Genomic DNA, 14,370 nt, shown 5'->3' with positions numbered 1-14,370 from the left:
GTTCATAGAAACAGAATTTGAATAAATTGATTTTGTTATTCATTACATTGTAGCCATTATCTCAGAAAGAGTTGTGGGTATACATGTGGGTACTTGGTTGTATTTGCTCCTTCATCCGAATGTAAGTCCTCTGAGCATAGGAAGACTGTCTTTATCTTATAAAAAAGGCAGCTAGGTGATGCAGTGGATGAAGTATTGAAAGTCAATTAACCTACCTGCCTTATTTTCCTCAAATATAAAATGGGACTCATAAGAGCACCCATCTCCCAGGATTGTTGTGAGGATCAAATGAGGATATGTTTGTAAAGTGCTTAGCACAGCACCTGGCACATAGAAGGTGTTTAGTAAATCCACTTATCCACCATCTATCTCTCCTTTCTTCCTTTTTTTCCCCTCTTCCTATAATTTATCAGTGATGCAGAGAATAGTGCTTTATAAACAGTGGGATTTCAAAACATTTTGAGACAAAAGAACTAAGACCATTGTATCATTCAACCAAACAATATTTATTATCTAAACTGTCTAACACATATTCAGGCACATTGTAGGCATTTATGGGCTGATTGATTACTTTCCTGCCATGTGCAAAGCACTATGTAAAGTACTGGGGGCAATACCCTTGCTCTCAAGAAATATATAATCCAATATTTCTTGCTTGGGAGCAGGGGTGGGGATGGGGGTAACAATCAAGGAAGGCTTCAAGGACAAGGTGACATTTGACCTGGGTCATGATGGATCTATATGGTTTCCTCATTTCTGATACTCAGAAATGACTTGCTGATAGGGCAACTATCCACCATTTAAACAACCAACGCACATTTATTTAATGCCAACCATGTGCCAGGCACATTGTTAAGCAATGGTGCAAGTACTTGACCATGGTGAAAAAGGTCAGTGGGTAATCGGGTACTTTCTCAAAAAGATTCCATATTCTTTTTCTGCTTTGGTTAAGAGCTGGCTATTTGACAGGCCTATCAAAGCTCTTTATGGTCCTCCCTTTACACCTTTTAGCCTAAAACCCTTGCCACCTCCAGGAGGCCGCCATGGTTCTGTACCTGGTTCGCCCCTGCTGTGGCCAGCCTGCTGCTGCTGTCTCTGGGCAGTCCACCCTCTGTGGCACTGCCTAGCATTCTGCTTTGTCCTGCGGGCAGTCTGCAATGGGATGGCAACATTTTTAAAGGGAGTCTTCTGTGGACGAGTTTCACCTGAGGACTTCAAATTCCATTTGCTGGTGGTGCTTTTATCAGGGAGTGATAAATATTTCATATTGAAACTGTCTCCTGGAATTTAGTCAAGTAAGGCTCTGCTGAAACTATTGGAAATCAGAGATGAAAATCCAGGCTGACTCCCCAACAAGTAATTGGTCCTGAAAGCCCAAAGATTAACACTGCCCCGGAGATTGGAACAGGAGCAGTGAGGAGAGCAATAAAGGGGAAGTGATGTTTGCTCAACTTCTTACACACTTAGAAGTTTGAAAGTGAATGTCAGTGATAGATTTTGACTAGGGTTTATCAGAGTGCTGCACTTTATAAACCAATTATGTGGAAAGCAATATGAGGCAGGGAAGAAGATGGCCCCAGGATCTGATTGGAAACCACATGTAGTGATATGATTTTATTATATGATCTAAATTTTAGAATATTTCTTTACTAAGCTAACTATATCTTTCAGATAGCCCCAAGTTAGCTTTGAGTGTCTTAATTGAACATGGGAATGTAGTAAACAAAAACAAAACAAAACAGGATATTGAAGCTGTCATGGACTTCAGAGGTCATCTGCCTAATCATTTAATTTGCAAGTTAGGAAACAAAGTCCTAATGGGACAGCCAATTTCAGTCTGCCCTTCTTAAGGGAAGGTTATAGTTAACTGGACAACTTTTTCTAGAACTAGTTAAATACTAAATACTAGAACTAGTTAAATGAAAATAAATTGTCACCTTGTAAACCAGATTAAAAGAGAGAATCTGTACTTTATTTTGGTTCCTTTAGGGCCATAAATTCTCTTTCCTGACATTCCCAGATTCAACTTCCTTCCCGTAAGAAGCATATATTGATACAGTTTATCACAGTATGTCAAGGACCATACTGTTCACTCACTTTTCTGGAACTAAAACATGTATAGAATATAGGCAAATTGAAAAGTAATAAGTCTCTAAAAGGAAAGCTTAGAGGGGAAGAGAAGTCATACACAGGAATAGCAAAAAGGAAAATAGGGCAGCTAACCAACATATCCTTCCCAGAATTAATGATAGCACTGTCTGTAAAGTTCGGACTAGCTCTCTGGAGGATCTCAGGATCAGCCCGAGCCCTTGGTCTTACTGGAGGAGTGAAGAAGGCAGGACAGTCACCCTCTGGAGGCTGGTCAAAGATGGAAGGTCTCATTTCCAGTCTTTCTTAGCCCTTATATACCTTAGTATAATTACATCATTACAGCATACTGATTATGTGTGAACTAGAGAACCATCACCAGTTACCATGCTAAGTACTAAGTATATATGTGAACTAAAGAACCATCATCTCATCAATTCCACTGAGTTAACACCTTGTTTCCAGTATACTTCTCTAGCCTTCCAGCTCTCTAGATTGTCTTAATCATAGTTCCCAAGGATATGAGACAAATATATAAATATAGGAAAAAATTGGGAGGGGAAGGTTTTCAAATCCTTCCAAACTAAATCAAACCAAAGAGATGATGAGCTATAGTTTTAGGAGGGGGGCTAATTATGGGATGGTTAAATTATAGATTCAGGAAAAGATGGAACCTTCAGGGTTATCCAATCTAATTCTCCTGTTTTACTGATGAGAAAACTCTCCCAAAGAGGTGCTTGCTCAAAGTCACAAAGTTGAGATCTAAATCAAGGACCTCGCACTCTAGGGATAGTTCTACAATCTACTGTACCATGGAAGAAAACCTCTTTTCTCATCTTTAAAAGTGGTTTCTTCCACGTGTTCTATATTCTATATGCCATCACCACTTTTCCTACTGTTGTAATGGCCACCACCACCTGAATATCTGTCTAATATTTCACAATTTTTGAAATGCTTCTTACCAGATTCTCACAAAAAGTCCTGGCTGAGAAGATCCAACTCAACACCACTAACATTTATTCAGTACCTATTATATGCAAGGCATCATGTTAGGCACGGGGGATAAAAGAGAAAAAGGTTCCTGCCTTCAGAAGCATGCATGCAGGGATTGGGGGCGAGGGAAAAATAACAGACAAGCGTGTGTGTACCCGACAAAATGAAGAGTAGTTCTAGAGCACCAAGAACTAAGGGGCCCAACACAGAGTTCCCATCGGAAATGGCTCCTGAGCTGAGACTTAAAGGCAGCCCGAGACTCAGCATAGTTGGGTTAGAATGCATTACAGCCTGGGAGACAGCACTTGCAAAGGGAGGGGTGGGGGTGGTGTAAGACTGTACAACAAGCTTCCAGAGGGAAGCAATGGCCAGATGCAGAGAGAGAGCTGATTAAGACTTGAAAACTGATCGATCATGGGAGTGTGAGGGAGAAAAGGCGTGGAAATTAATTCTAAGGCTGTACACCTGGATCACAGAGCTCTAGTTGTAAGCCATGTGGTCAATCAATACGGAAGCCTGGGGAGCTTGGATGACTTGCCCACCGTCGTGTGGGTCATGAGTGTTAGAGGTGGCATTTGAACCCAGAACCCAGGGCCCGTGCCTTCACTGCCTTCTGCCACCAAACTCCCAGACTTCTCAACTTTTGTGGAGTGCAAGGGGACCAGAGCATTCAATGGCAGGAAATTCCACGCTGGACAAAATAAATGTGCAGGCCCACTAGACATAACGGAAAGGTCCGGGGAGTTGGTGGGTGGTTCCGGAGTACAGACAGTAGTTGACTCAAGACTTCTCAGTACCCTTGACAGAGGCAATAGAATGTAGGTCTTCTCACTCCCAGACCAATGAATGCTCCTTTCACTCTACCATGTTGTCTCTGTATCATTCATTTTATTTACTCGTATCATCTAGTTCTGCAAAGTCAGCAGAATGACAGGGTCACAGACTCCCAGGTGGAATGGGGTAAGGGCTCATCTATGCCAGCCTCCTCATTTTACAGATAAGGAACCAGAGGCCCGGGGGCACTGAGTGACCTGTACATCACCAGAGAGAGAGAGAGTAAATGGAAGGTATGATAAAACGAGCTTTACAGATAGAGAAAGTAAGGCATTTCTCCAGTGGTGACAACCCAAACAAATTAATGACTGAGGACTGGGAATCAAATTCTCCTGTTCTGACCCCACCAAGCACCAAAAGACAGACTTTATCTTAACTTAAGATCAGGGTAACCTTATAAAGAGATTAGGTCACAAAGAGATATGGAAGCTCTTCTAACCTCACAAATCTATAAGTGGGGAAAAGAAGAGAAGGCAGGAGGGAGGGAGATATTATTCAAGAAATGTTTAAAAAATATCATTCTGTTTAAAATACTTTTGATGTATCTAATTTTATATTAAGTGCTGGATGGATTATATATAACACAGCTTATTTGATATCTACATAAATGTATTTATGTAATATGTATATATCTACACATATGTGGCTATAGGTGTACAGAGGGTATCCCACAAATCTTAATGTAGTTTTAAATAATAGCTGTAACAGCTTAAAAGTTCACCAAGACTTTTGGGATATACTGTGTATACCTGAGCCATATATGCATACACATGTGTGTATACACACATGAATGAAATAAAATGTGGACTATGACTGTGCCATACAGGGTACAAGTGTGCCATACAAGTGCTATAAGAATCGACAGAATCAAGCTATTTTTTCCTGCAGCTTCCCTGACCCAAATGGAAGAAAGAAATTGGAAATCTCTCTTTCAATAGAAGAAAATCTGCTGGATTTTAGAACACCAATAAAAGACCTGAAAATCAGGACAAGGATATCTACAGAAAAAGATGAGAAATTTAATAATCAGCTAAGAACCAGGAATGAAAACTGAGTTTAGCTCATCTTAGAGGTAGCTGTACTGAATGGAAAATTAATTTTCTCCCTTTTATTTTTAAACAGTTTTTTTTTCCTCTTTGTTTCTGTCTCCTCTGAAACCTAGTAAGAAAATCACTTGTGAGGAAACCCTTATTAGCATATGAACTATCATCTCACCTGCAGGAAAGGGCAGTTCTGTATAATGGTTCCCAGACCCCTTATATCATCCTCATCAGTGTAACATTCCTACCATCACTGGGGATGTTAAAGCCATAGAGACATAGCAAAGGCTTCCCTCAATTAGGCTCTGGTGCTGCAGCTGGCTGCAACAGCACAACCATTACATAACTACAAGCATTACGTAACCCCCTAACTCCCACACTCCCGCAAAATACATCATGTACTGGATCTGTAGGACAAAGTTGTTCTTTTAAAAAGCCATTTGAGTAAAGAGAGGTGATTGGTGCTGGAAAAATGCACCCATTTCCAAAAATGATAAATTAAGCCAAAGACCTTTACTCATTGGTCAACTTAAAAATTTCTGAGCAAATGCCTTCTTGTAACCCCTCTTTCAAAAGGCACCTTGCCCTGATTCCCTGCAGAGATGGGAGACTGGGAAAGGAACACTACATATGATGTCAGGCTTTTTTTTCCATGTCAGTTAGTTTTTGCTGAATTGTGTTCTATCTCTTCCTTTTATATTACTCTTTATTATAAGAAATGGCTCTCTGGGAGGAATGAGGGGAAGGAGATGAAGCAATTGAAAAACATGGGTGATATAAAAATGAAAGATATCCATAACAATTTTTTAAAAAGTCAAGTCAGTAGTAAAGAATTGGGAAAAGAAAAAGGATATACTGTTTGGCTGAGAAATGAATACACTGTGGTACACGAATGTAATGAGACATTATTTTATTGTAAGAAAGAAGTAAACAAGAAGCATTGAGAAAATAATGAAAAGGCATTAATTAATGCAGAATGAAGTAGCAGATACACTTTCTTCCCTTTTTTGCAGAGGTTTGCAATGATGCATCTTCTAGCAGAAATGGCTAAACTTAGGGTCCTAGATTAAGAATGGGATGGAATAAAAGTCAATTAGTCCAACTCCATCATTTCACAGATGAGGAAACTGAGACTCAGAGAGGTTAAAAAACTTGTACAAAGATGTAAAGATAGTAAGGCTTTTGTGCTAGACCAGAATATAGAAATCAATAAGACCGGTGGTTCTCAAAGTGTGGTCCAAAGAATCATGGGGGTGTCTAAAATCCTTTCAGAGAGTCTACAAATTCAAAATTATTTTTATTTCTAATATGGTAAATATCTACATATATAATCCACATGAACAAAAACTCTTTAGACAGAGTCTCACTAATTTTTAATAGTATAATTACACTGAGAATAAAAGTTTGAAAACCACTGACCAAGACCAAACTGTCAACCCTACCCCAATATTAGAAATGGTGACTCTGAAGCTCAGAAAGGCTAAAATTATTTGCTGAAGGTCATTGGGAGAGCAAAGACTACAGCCTGGGTGACTCTATTCCCATCCTAGCGCTTTTTTCCACTGCTTGAAATGTTTATATAAATATTCTTAGGAGACAGTGCTTAAGTGTAAGGCATGGCTTAAACTCAGCAAGCTTTTACTCAAAACTGTCAACATGATATTTTTCCAATTATTATTATTTTTTATTCCTTATTACAAAGAATGGCTCAAAATACTGGGGATAGAGAGGAATAGAGTTGGAAAAGAAGGTGATGTAAAAATGAAAGAGAACCTGAAAATTATGTTTTACTGTCATGACTACATTAGAATGTATAATACGTTTTTATACTTCTAACCATGTATCTATCCTTTTATCCATCCATCACAAATACTACAGTTCAAAAGGACCTTGGATAGCAAGTATTCCTGTTTTACAGATTGGGAAATTACAATCCAGAGAAGCTCATTCTTTCTCTTAAGATCACTCAGTGAGTTAAGTGGCAGAACTGGGAGTAGAAGCCAGGTTTCTCGCCTACAACAGATCAGAGCTTGATCTATAAGTATTGATTAGGTTGCTACTAGATGCTGTGCTTATAATTTTGGCATTGTTCAACATTACTGAAGCTAAAGAATACTGAGCAAAGATCACTTTCCCCCCCTCAACATCTGTTCCCCCTCCTGAATTCTGTTAATGACTTCACTATTCACCCAGCTATAGAAGCTCAAAATTTCAGGACCCTGATCTCAGGGTCTGCTTCAAGGATGGGATTGCATGGCAGAAAGAGGTTGAGCAGAACTCTCAGCTCCAGTAGTCATGGGAGCATGGATCCTCCTTGGGACATGGGTTCCACAACCAATCATTATCCCCTATGACCTCCCTCCCCCCCCATAATATCTCATGTTGATTCCTTCTTTCCCATTCTTATCACCTCCACTTTAATTCAGGTTCCTATTGTCTTCTTTTGGAACCATTTGAATAGGTTTTTAAGTGGACTCCTCACCCTCAGCCCTTTCAGCCTAAGACATCCAGTAGACTATTTCCAAGCTAATCTTTATGATACACAGCTCTGATCACAGAATCAGAGATTTAGAATTAGAAGAGATCTGGGAGGTCATCTGATTCAACCACGTAGAAGAAGAAAATTTATCCCAGAGCAGTTATGTACCTTACTCAAAGTTGCAAAGGCAGTAAGTAACCTAGACTGGGTTTAAACCAGGTTCTACACTCTACCACAAAGATTCTAATCACACAACTGCTCTGTTTAACATTTTTTTACAATAGTTTTCTGTTAACTATAAATGAAGTTGACTTCTTTGCCTGGTATTCAAGGCTCTCTACTATCTTTCTACAATCTTTTTCAGTCAAGCTGAACCATGACCATTCCTCAGCATCTTTCTGGGAACTTTACTCAGGCTGTTTGATCATGCTTATCTTAGTCTTTTAATTTACTGCCTGTCCTTCAAAGCTCAACTCCACAAATCCTTATTACCTCAACTACAAGTATTGCATACCTTAAGTGAACCCTCATGGTTCTTCTTAGGCAGGTCATTTAACAAACTTACTAGGTACCTATTAGGTGGAAGGTGCTTTGTGTTGGGAAGATAAAAAAATGAAAAAATGACACTAATCTCTGGGAGCTAATAATCTATGGGGGAAAGATATAATGGAGGCATAAAGAAATCAAGAAAAAGGTAAAGTTTGATAGTGATAGAAGAAAAGAGCTACAAAGTGCTCTAAAAATTTGAGAAAGAAGACCATTTTTAGCTAGGAGGGAGAAACACTGGTGGCTTCATGGAGATTTTTGTTCTGCGTCAGGTTTGACTCAGGTTGGCCTGGTAGTTCAATTTTGGATTGGAACCTAATGAGATTATGTAACCTACAGATAAAATACTTAACCAAAAGTAAATCATATGGAAAGGATATTCAGGAAAGGAACAATATTAGTTCCATTGGCTATAGATCACTCCAACTAGGAACAAAGTTAACTGAAACTACCTCAGATCAGTTCCGTAGAACCTTGGTGAGGGGTGTAGGAGCAGGAGAAGTAGAAAGGGCTTAAGTTAAGCTGTGCTGAATCTATTAGCACCCTGGCTCCAAATACCCAATACAGATGAGTCAAATAGCATTTATTAAGTACTTGGTACAGATTAGGCACTGGGTTAAGTAATGGCAATATAAAGGCAAAAATAAAATCAGAAATATAACTTGAACCCAGACCTTCTTCACTTGGAGGTCAATGGACTATCCATTAAACTGTTATCTGGTATAGAGCAGGTACTTAATAAAAGTTAAGTGAATAAAAATAAAGGCTCAGTTCAATCACCATCTTCTATGTGAAAACTGTTCTGATCTCCCAGGTGTTTCGTCCTTCTTCCCAGATTAACTTCTATACACATACACATGCACATATTAAATTCTTTTGTATAATTACAAGCTCCTCCTGGGCAGGAATCATTTCAGTTTGGTCTGTCTCCTGAGCATGACACATGGTAGGTAGCAGATAGCATAATATTTTTTATAATTTTTATTCACATATATTTTCAATTATACAATTTTCAACAATTAAAAAAAATGACTTCCAAATTTTCTTCCTTCCTCCCCTCTCACCTCCCTAAAATGCAAGCAATTTTATATAGATTATACCTATGGAATCATGTAAAATATTTCTATATTAGTTATGATGTGATAGAAAACAGACATTAAAAGAAAGTGAAAAAAATAGTATGCTTTAATCCGTATTCAGACTCCATTAGTTCTTTCTCTGAAGGTGGATAGCATTTCATCATAAGACCTTAGGAATTGTCTTGGATCACTATTTCTAAGAATAGCTAAATCATTCACAATTGATCATCATATAGTATTGCTGTTACGGTGTACAGTGTTCTCCTGGTTCTGCTCACTTCATTCTGCATCAGTTCATGCAAAATAAATGAAAAGTAAATTATTTTAGGAAGTGGGTGGTAAGGAAGATAAGTGTAAGTTTGGAGATCAGGAAAAACATTGTGTAGAAAAAAGGTAGTTTGAGATTATCTAAGAGGTTGAAGTAAAAAAGTGTATACTACATATAGGATAAAGACTGGAAAGACATGGATGTGGGAGATGATGTGTCAAGCACTGAAGAAATGCTATTCCTCAATCAATTCTTTCATTTAAAGGCGTCAGCTTGCTCATAGCACAAATGATACCATTCTTGTTGTATATATGCACAAGTAAGTTAGGGGAAAGGAGAATCTGTAGCTTGACTAAAATAGGAAAGGGTCATGCTTTTTCCCCGATTATTTGCTCACATAAAGGATGCTGGTTAAGAATAGCATTAAGGGACTATAATAAACTAAGGGAACCACCCTTCCTAAAAATCTGAGATATTGATCATCTGTCTCCCTTTAAGAAACATTCTTGCATAAGCATGATGTATATCAGTTCTGATTCCTTTAAAGAGCAAGTTAAACAGTGAAGCATAGGCACTGCTTTCTGATCTAGAATCCTTTAAATCTCACCTAAAATTCCTGCCTTCAACAGGAAGGCTTTCCTAACCTATTTTAATTAAAGCTTTCCTAACCTATTTTAATTTGAGTATCTTCCTTTTATCAATTATTTATTATCCTGCATTTGGCTTGCTTCACCATAGTTATTTGCTTGATGTCTCCATTGTAAGCTGCTTGAGGGCAGGTAACATCTTTTGCCTCCTTTTTTGTCTTTCCACAGGTAGTCACAGTGCCTGGCACATAACAGATTTTTAATAAAGTTTTGTTGATTGATTAAGGAGGAAATTCAAAGGGATTTTTTTCAGAAAAAAAAAAGGTGGCTTTAATGTCATGATGTAAAAACCTTAAGTTTTTGAAGGAAATTTTTTTTAAGTGAGTGAATTGTTTGTATATATGTATGTGTATATATATATATATATATATATATATATATATATATATATATATAATTTTTTTTTTTTTTTTTTTGCTAAGGTAATGGGGGTTAAGTGACTTGCCCAGGATCACACAGCTGGGAAGTATTAAGTGTCTGAGGCCAAATTTGAACTCAGGTCCTCCTGACTTCAGGGCCAGTGCTCTATCCACTGCGCCATCTAGCTGCTCCTATTTGTATTTTTAAAGAAATGAAATCTCTGGTTCACATGAACGTTTAGACAAAAATGTTGTTTAGTTATTTTCAGTCATGTCCAATTCTTCATGACTCTATTTGAGGTTTCCTTGGCAAAGATCTTGCAGTGGCTTGGCCATTTCCTTCTCCAGCTCATTTTACACATAAGGAAACTGAGGCAAACAGGGTGAAGTGACTTGCTCACGGTCTCACAGCGAGGCTGTGTCTGAGGTCAGATTTGAATTGGAGAAAACTCATCTTTCTGACTCTAGGCCCAAGCTATCCACTGTACCACCCAAGCTGCCCTCAGAGAGAAATAAAAAAACCATAAAAGAAACAGAAGTTTTTCCTCCTCTCCCAATCTTCAATCGGTAAAACTTGTCCCAACTGTCTCTGTTCTCTTGTGTCAAGATAAGGTCGCTCCTCCTGGTAATTACTCTGTCATGAACTTGGCTGGATGTGGCTCTCCCCCACTCTGAACAAGGACGGCTGCTGTGGAACACACGTCTATTTGGGTCTGCTGCCTCAGCTGCTCTGTCCTGGTGAGCGGGGCTGTTTGCTCAGAAGGGTTCACGCCCATCCTCTGCCCCACCTGTTGCCCAGAATCATCAGAAATCATTGCTGACATTAAATACTTTGAACTCACATTTGACACAAACTTGGTGCTTGGAGATTTTATTCTGCCATTTGATAAAGAAAACCATATAAAGAACAGGTGTTCAGTCCTTCCTCACCAAGACTCACAAACTTTGCCCTCTGTCTCTCATCTTTAAGTACCGAGTTAAATTTCACAGCAACAAAGAAGCCCTGACTGAGCAGAAAGGAGGGAACATGAGAGCATCTGACCGTGACCTCCCTTCTCTTAAACTAACAACTTCAAAAAAAACTCAGAAGAGAAAGTAGCAGCCCTGCTCCCTTTCTAGGTTCTTCATGTGCATGAAGGTACATAATAGTGTTTTTTAACTGATGCCAAGTGAAGTGAGTAAAAACAAGAGAACATTATGAACCGCAACAAGAAGACTATGTGATGATCTACTCTGGTTCTTTTCATAAGGAGGGGATGCAGGCTGATTCCAATAGACTTAAGACGCAGAGAACCATCTGCACTTAGAGAGAGACCATGGGGACTGAATGTGGATCACAACACAATATTTTTCACTTTTTGATGTTGTTGTTTGCTTGCTTTTCTTTCTTTCTTTCTTTTTTTTTTTTGATCTGATTTTTCTTGTGCAGCATTGACAAATGTGGAAATATGCTTAGGAAAAAGTGCACATGTTTAACCTATATTGGATTACATGCTGTTTGGGGGGGGGGAGCGAGGGAAAGGGAGGGAGAAAAATTTGGAACACAAGGTTTTGCAAAGGTGAATGGTGAAAATTATCTTTGTGCGTATTTTGAAAATAAAAAGCTAATTTTAAAAATCGTTTTTCTTAAAATGACTTAATTGGAATATTTTATTTTTTTCTAGTAATTTATTTTTAATACATATTACTTTATGAATCATGTTGGGAGAAAAAAACCAGAGTAAAAGGGAAAAATCATGGGAGAGATAAAAAAAAAAAACACAGAAAAAAGAAGTGAACATAGCATGTGTTGATTTTAACTGGAATACTTTGAACGGATTTGTGATTTCATCGACCACCACAAACCACAACTCCACTATAAGTGAAAACTGAATGAGTCACTGTGACCAATACTAATGTGTGTGCCTGGGGAGCCTAGACAATGGGCTCTGTGACTTCTGCTGAGCTGGTCCTGCAATGGGAGGATGCTTAATACTTTAAGCTTTATATGACCAGCCAGCCAGAGAGTCATATAGGTACCTATGAACTACTAAAATAACCAGAGGAAGGTCTCTAGCATGTTGGGCACTGGAGGACTTACATAACAATATGGGCAAGCCTTGTCTCTGAGATTCTTTCCAACCTATTCTGTATACACTTTATTTATTTTCCCACTGTCTCTCTGGAACCGTTTTTTGTCTTTTTTCTTATTTCCAGTGCTTAGTCACAGGGCTTGGTACACATTAAGTGTTTCATACATTTGCTGACTTTTAACTTCCAAAAGATGAGAAGACAAAGAAAAGCTGTGAATTGGCCTAATGGAGGGAGTATCCCTGTTGATGGGAGCAGAGAAACACTGAAAGCCTGACAAAGGAAAGGCAGTGTGGCCTTAAGCAAGTCATTTTACTTCTCTCAGATTCAGTTTCTTCACCTGTCAAGTGGATGGATAGTAATGTTTCAACTGCCACATCCTAATCTTCATGGGTAGTGGGGGAGAGGGAGAGGAAAGCATTTTGCTCTCCTTAAAGTAGGTTATTCATATTTCCAGGGGCCTACTAGAGCTTGTGCTCTACCCGAGAACCTGGAGACTATGCCCTGAAAGGATGAGAATAGAAGTTTATTTGATGTATACAAAACTTATCAAGTGAAAGATGCCCAACCATTCGAAGCATTTCACAGAAATGTTTAATGTTGGGATGGGGACTGCTTCAGACTTTGCAATTTTCTTTAAATTCTGGTCAAAGCTCAATGTAAGGGAGCTAGTCTTGATTCTCCAACAAGGCCTGTTTTCAGCAGCTGAAGATACTGACTAGAAAGTGCCTATTTTAAAAAGCCAGTGCTGGCCAGGCCACAAAATTGAACATTTCCCAGATTTCTTGTTCCTTCCAATGATACTGCAGATGTTTGTTCCCCTAAAGCTCAAGACCGCATAGACCTGAGGGATATGGAATTCAGTTTAAGAGGAAATTTTTGTGGCTGTATATAAATTTATGCTGCTTTCTCTTGAGAGCCTTTTTTTCCAGGTCCAGGACAGCGCACTTAAATAGATAACCTCTTTATTTGGCAATGTTTCTTTTTCATCTGCTATAATATATGCAAATTGATCCTTTGATCTAATCTGAACCATTCTAGGTATGTAAGTTGTAAGAGTGCTGATGGAAGGAATTTCTATACCTATTTCCCAGAGCAGATGCGGAGTTGGAGGGACAAATGTTCTCAAGAAGGAACGCTGTGGCAAAGGCCTCTACTGATTCTACCTGTCTCCCAGGCATTCCCCTTGCTGTTTCTTCTCACTTTGAACTTTAAGAACTCAGTGCTAATTGTTGATTACTTGTTTGGGGAGTGCAGAGGTGGGGGGCATGACAACGGCTAATACTAAATGGGAGCTTAGGCAACATGACATCCTTTGTGCATCATTGTGCTTTAAGGTTTGCAAAGCACGATCTTCACAACTATCTTCTATGTAGATGCTATCATTATCCTCATCTTAAAGATGAGGAAAATATGACAGAGAACTTAAGTGATTTGCCCTGGACCACAGAGTTAGTTATTACCTGAGGAAGGATTTTGACTCAAGTCTCCCTGTCTTCAAGTCAAACACTCTATTGACTACCTTACCTAGTTGCCAGAATGTCCCATTTGCTGTTGTTGAGGGGATTTGTCTTTTGGGTAGAAATTAGAATAGATGACTTTCTGGGATCCTTTCCAATTTTTCATTCTATGATTTTTGAAATCTGAAAATTATGCTAGGGTATATGAACATCAGTCTCAATTCTCTGAGAACATAATGAGTGGGCAGTAAGAGGACGAAGTGAGGGAACTGTTATTGGGCAAAATGAGGCAAGTAAGCTTAGTGATGAAACTAGGCCAAAGATAATCCACAAAGTGGACCTGTGAGACATGTCTGCATTTAGAAAGAGATGAAATAGAGTATGCAAACACATACAGGAATAAATGACTTTGAGTTAATCTGATTTAGAAAAATCAAAATTTACATAATAAATAGACTAGGGAATAAATATTCACTTTGTGGAACAACATTTACAAATAATTCCTCT

General features: G+C 38.6%; 1 protein-coding gene across 4 annotated transcripts in view; it reads right to left on the bottom strand.

Moving 5' to 3' along the window:
* Positions 1 to 14,370, bottom strand: part of LYRM4 (LYR motif containing 4) — a 202,380-nt gene that overhangs the window by 126,155 nt on the left and 61,855 nt on the right. Inside the window, exon 3 of one of the 4 annotated variants that reach the window (XM_031946910.1) lies at positions 2,507 to 6,016. The exons of the other annotated variants lie outside the window; for them this stretch is intronic. Coding sequence (XP_031802770.1) covers positions 5,990 to 6,016 — 27 coding nt within the window. The 3' untranslated portion in view covers positions 2,507 to 5,989. Of the gene's footprint in view, positions 1 to 2,506; positions 6,017 to 14,370 lie in introns of those variants that run through there. 4 annotated transcript variants of the gene reach the window in all.

Source organism: Sarcophilus harrisii, chromosome 1, assembly GCF_902635505.1.
Source record: "Sarcophilus harrisii chromosome 1, mSarHar1.11, whole genome shotgun sequence".
NCBI lineage: Eukaryota > Metazoa > Chordata > Mammalia > Dasyuromorphia > Dasyuridae > Sarcophilus > Sarcophilus harrisii.
Note: the sequence above shows the minus strand (reverse complement) of the source record. Positions and strands in the feature narration are given on the sequence as shown.